The sequence below is a fragment of the Amphibalanus amphitrite genome, unplaced genomic scaffold (genome assembly GCF_019059575.1).
Source record: "Amphibalanus amphitrite isolate SeventyFive unplaced genomic scaffold, NRLGWU_Aamphi_draft 001019F_arrow, whole genome shotgun sequence".
In the NCBI taxonomy this organism is placed as follows: domain Eukaryota; kingdom Metazoa; phylum Arthropoda; class Thecostraca; order Balanomorpha; family Balanidae; genus Amphibalanus; species Amphibalanus amphitrite.
Genome location: NW_024882513.1, coordinates 153,586 through 158,331, shown reverse-complemented (window position 1 = coordinate 158,331; position 4,746 = coordinate 153,586). Strand labels below are relative to the sequence as shown.

General features: G+C 50.0%; 1 protein-coding gene across 2 annotated transcripts; it reads right to left on the bottom strand.

The window, feature by feature from the left end:
• Positions 1–654: 654 nt before the first annotated feature.
• On the bottom strand, positions 655–3,660 carry LOC122369240 (LRP2-binding protein-like). 2 transcript variants are annotated; one of them, XM_043343825.1, is made up of 3 exons: positions 2,667–3,660; positions 1,791–1,948; positions 655–1,431 (listed from the first exon to the last, which is right to left on the bottom strand). In XM_043343825.1, the coding sequence occupies exons 1-3, from the start codon at positions 3,215–3,217 to the stop codon at positions 1,001–1,003; spliced, it is 1,140 nt and encodes a 379-aa protein (XP_043199760.1). In that variant the 5' UTR covers positions 3,218–3,660; the 3' UTR covers positions 655–1,000. The 2 variants fall into 2 exon arrangements, with proteins under 2 accessions (XP_043199760.1, XP_043199759.1); XM_043343824.1 differs by having other exon boundaries at positions 655–1,354; positions 2,667–3,646.
• Positions 3,661–4,746: the final 1,086 nt, after the last annotated feature.

Here is a 4,746-nt window from a genome sequence, read left to right as displayed (position 1 = left end):
GCACTTCCTGCAGTTCTTGGTTTACCTACTGTCAAATCAAGTAAACCTACAAACCGACTGGCGACTGGGTTGACTATGTTCGTGTTGTTTTGTGGCTCTCACAAAAAAGACGGGCACATGCGGATCGGATATACGGAAAGCCATTGTTTTGAAAGAGCTTTCGTAAGAACTTGAGTTCGCAGTCAAACAGTTTGAAATCAGAGCAGAGACGGAATGCCCTGAAAATGGCAGATTGCAAGACAGCATCTATATCTTATCTATCTGTCTTAGCAAATCTTATCTATCTGTCTTAGCAATATGGCGCTTTTTTTAGTCGGGCGATGATAACGTACCGTTACACAAGTATACTGTTTTAAGAGGGCTCTGGCATTTGCAAAGGTCTTCTTAGACTGGACGAGCTGAGTTATTGGGGAAGAATAACGTTAAATTTGTCTGAACACTTACACGCAGTCATAGAGCAGCTGGTGCAAGGTGTAGGTGTACCTACCTTATTTATTGCATAAGTCATTGCACAAAGAACAGAATCGGTATGCACACTGGGTGCAGGACTAGAATCCTTCTCGCCTCTCGCTTTGGTGTGTATAGGTATACATACTTATCCAAATAGGTACTCGAACACGTATTCAGCCAGTTTCCGTGGAGTTTACACATTGATGAACGATAATTCTGGTATATAATTCATGTTGTTCTAGATACGTGACATGCTCCATTACATTCGCAAAGTAAAAACGTTATTATTTGCTTTAAACGTTGAGCAAAGTAGTGATGCACAAAAATCGCACTAACCCTGGTAAGCACTCTGGACTTTCTGGCAAGGACAAAAACTTCGGCCATGATGCGAAGGGTGGCCAGGATAAACCGCTGGATGCGACACCTAGGAAGCATCCGGTCCTGGTCCGCTCTGGGTCGGTCCTGGTCACTTCTTTGTCTGGGTCCGGTTCCAGATACGGTAATTTTACAGTCTGGCACCGGCCCAGGTCCGGATACAGCCCGGGTCCAGTCACAGTCCGGGCGACCGCAGCCAGGAGCCGTGCATGGTCAGCTGCTCCACCCAGGCTGTGGCGGCCGGGTCCAGTTCCACGGCTCGCGCACCGAGCCGGCGAGCCGCTACCTCGTCCACCGCCAGGCAGCCCTGGCCGCGCAGCAGGCAGCGCGACAGCAGGTAGCAGCCGATGGCCAGGCCGCGGCGCACGTAGCGAGCCAGACAGCCCGACTGACGAGCTAACTGGTCCACATCTGCGGCGCCGTACTGCGCCAGGTGCGCCGAAAAGCGCGCCGCGTGCCGATAGAAGTGGTGGCGGTAGTAGAGCAGCGCGAGCTGCGCCGTGGCGTAGATGTTGCCCCGCCGGGCCGCCTGGCTGAGACAAAAGCGCGCCGCCACCAGGTCACGCCGAACGCCCAGACCGTACAGGTACATGACGCCGAGCGCCCCTGGCCAACACGGGCACAAACATACACATTATCATAGATAGACGCGAAATTCGTCAGGTCAGCTTGTTACAGCCGAGAGTGAAGCGACTACGAGTTGTTCTGTGCAGCGCTTTGCGCTTGGCTTTGACCTATACGAGCTGACTGAGATACGCATGGCGCGCTTCAATCGGCTATAGCCGATTGAATGTATGAATGAATACTTATGAATGTATACTTATAGGTATGTACATACTACCGGCGATTTTACAAGCTTTAGACTACCTCACGCAACATGTAACATTCATGTCATAGCCGATAAAAAAACGCACGGGAGCACCTCGTTTAACTACTTCTGCGAACATCCACCCGCTCGTACTTGCCTTGGGACTCGAGACTACCGTTACCGGTGGCCTCCGAGTGCCAGAAGAAGGACTTTGGCAGGTCGCGCGTGTCACTCCTGGCCAGCAGCATGGCCAGCATGGTCTGGGCGCGCGCGCTGCCGAGTCGCGAGCCGCCGTCCACCGCTCGGTCCAGCCACCTGTCGACAGCGGACAGGCTCGAGTCTCGGTGACCACCAACATACACCCGGCCGCCTGGAAAGAGACTCATCTCTCTGCTGGCTTGCTATCCTGGCCTGAGGTGCATGACTGGACTCAGGCTGCAAAGCAATTGCTGTTTACATAGGTCGATCACCGCACCGCAATCCACATTTAGTCCATTTTGTAAACGGTTTTGACATGCGATCGAGATCGGAGACTATCGGTACGTTTCATTAATTTCGTTGCAATGCATTTTAAATTGTTGCCAGTTGCAATGTTATTTCAATTAAAATACGATACCAGCCTGGATATTCGATGTCATTTTCGAAAGAAATGCTGCGAATCGTTATTAGACTATTAGTAGAATTATTGTATCGGTACTTATGTTTATTTATAATGCTTATGCTGCTTGTCTGATCGCGGCGGCGACCGGTGCTCGGTGCCGACGGCGCCGACACAGGTGGGGATGAGGTGCGGGGAGGGAAGGCATGTGACGGCGAACTAAAGTCAGTGCGCCACAGCCTATATGATGACTTCTTGGGTAGGTATGTATATGGGAAGGGGAATGGCGGGCGGCTGGGTCCCCAATCTTATGAAATGTTGAAACGTCCCAAGATGTAGCAAGCCTCGCTATACAATTACGTGTAATTAGTTTACATATATGAAGAGTTATGCCTAATGCGTGAACATCACGCAGACAGTCGGTGCAGTGCTCACCGGCGGCCGTCGTCCTCGCTGCTGTGCACGCCGTACCCCATGAAGTAGGCTCTGGCGATGTTATACTGCGCCCTGTGAATCGCCTCCTTCTGTTCGGCGGTCTTGGGCACGCTGAGGGCCACCATCAGCATCAGCCGAAAGCCGCGCTCCAGGTCCTGTTCGAACCCCAGGCCCTCAAAGAGCATCACTCCCAGCTGGTACTGGGCGAACACATTCTCGGCCGCTATCGATGCGAACAGGGGCCGGGCGCTCTCGTAGTCGCCCCGGTCGAAGTACAGCTGGGCGAGGAACAGGACGGCGCGCTTGTCGCCGGCGTCGATCCTCCTGCGGAGGCAGCGCTCGGTGGCGGCATCCGAGCGCGCCTGCAGGTCCGACGAAGGGCTCTCCTCGCAGCTGACCCCGCTGAGCTCTGAGGCCGACTGCGAGTCGAAGCCCATGGCGTGACCGAGCCCGCCGGCCGCCTCGGTCCATTCTTTGGACTGCCAGTCGGTACAAGTGGTCACCGGTGGTACGTACCAATCCCTGGACGGCCAGTCGGTGCAGGTCGCCATTGACGGTACAATTTTGAAGCGTTAGGTGCAGTGCGATTTCGCTGGTTCCATCAGACTAAGGAGTAAGGACGCAGGTGTGAAGTGTATACGTTACTGGCAAGGCATGCTGGAGTTGTGTCATGCCATGTTGAGCTCAAATTATAGCAGGGCTTGTATAGTTCTTGAAGTAATTTGCCTTGCTGATACTGCTTAGAAGGAATTAAGAAATTGAACTAAAATTATCGAAGCTCACGAATGACTTTGTAGTTATTTTCATGTGACAATTAACATGAGTGTAATGATCAATAAAGTCACTAAGCGTAAACATAAGAAAAATCTCAACTAAACAGCGTAAAGATTTAATTAAAAATAACATTAAATTGGATCATAACATTTTTTATTGATGTCCCAAACAAAATACCTGCCGCCAAAACTTTCGTAGAATAAAACCAAACATTCATTTCAAGACACGTGCAATGATTTGCAATGATTTTCTGCAGTTCCTGGGACGACATCAGACATGCGCCCGACCCAAGCCCAGTCGCAGCACGTTTCACTGATGCATGGTGCACTTGCGACTTATAGTGGCAACAGCTTCAAATGCGATATCGCCCACGATTTTATATGTCGCTGAATGCGGTTGTCACTTGTCAGTGTCAGAAATACGTTCGCAGAGAAGAGCGGCACCTATATAGTACCCACCCTCGCACTGGCGAGGATGGGCCGATGCGACCCTCACCCCCTAAGGTTTTTCAAAGATAGTGTAAAAACGGCGGCGTGCAGCGCCGCCAAATTTGGCACAGCCTATGGGGTAACCGTTTAACATTTGACCTGAAAATTTCAGGTCCGGGTGACCTTGAGTCAGGTCACCAGTTAAGAAAAACCGGTACAAGGTCATGGTCAAATTTCATTTTTCTTTATGCCCCCATCCAACTCACAGTTTTGGATTGATTTCCTTCAAAGTTTCAGGATGTGCTAAGTTCACCGAGTTGTATAACATATAGTTCGTTTTTATATCACTGACCTGAGGTCAGTTAGAGGTCATTACGTCGTGATGTTAACCCGGCGGCCGCTGGGCCTCCGCGCCACCCGCCGGCCGCTGCACAGTGGGGATTTTTCCGATCTAGCGCCTATTAATTCAAAAAATCTTTTTTGGGTTTTTGTTTATTTTATGTGTCAGTGGGGCTAAGAAATGTCTGAATTTTTTATATATGGCATTGTTTTATCTGTATGTCCACAGCAAGACTAGGAAAAATGCGCCCAAAGTTCACACTCATGCGTGATTACTCAATGGGCTCAGTAAGGACCGAAAGTATGGCTCAATTTCATTGTCCTGTCCTGTTGGTTTTATTCTTGCGAGTTCTTAAAGTTGCATATCTCCTGAAAGGCACCTATATTAGGAATGGAATGGCAAACAGAAAGTATGCCACAACCTTACTAAGGTCACAAAAATGCCATTTACAAAAAACCCTTACAGAAACCATATTGAAGGAATGGTATTCTAGATAAATGTAGGAAATCAACAATGTTTTCCACACTTTTCCACTCCG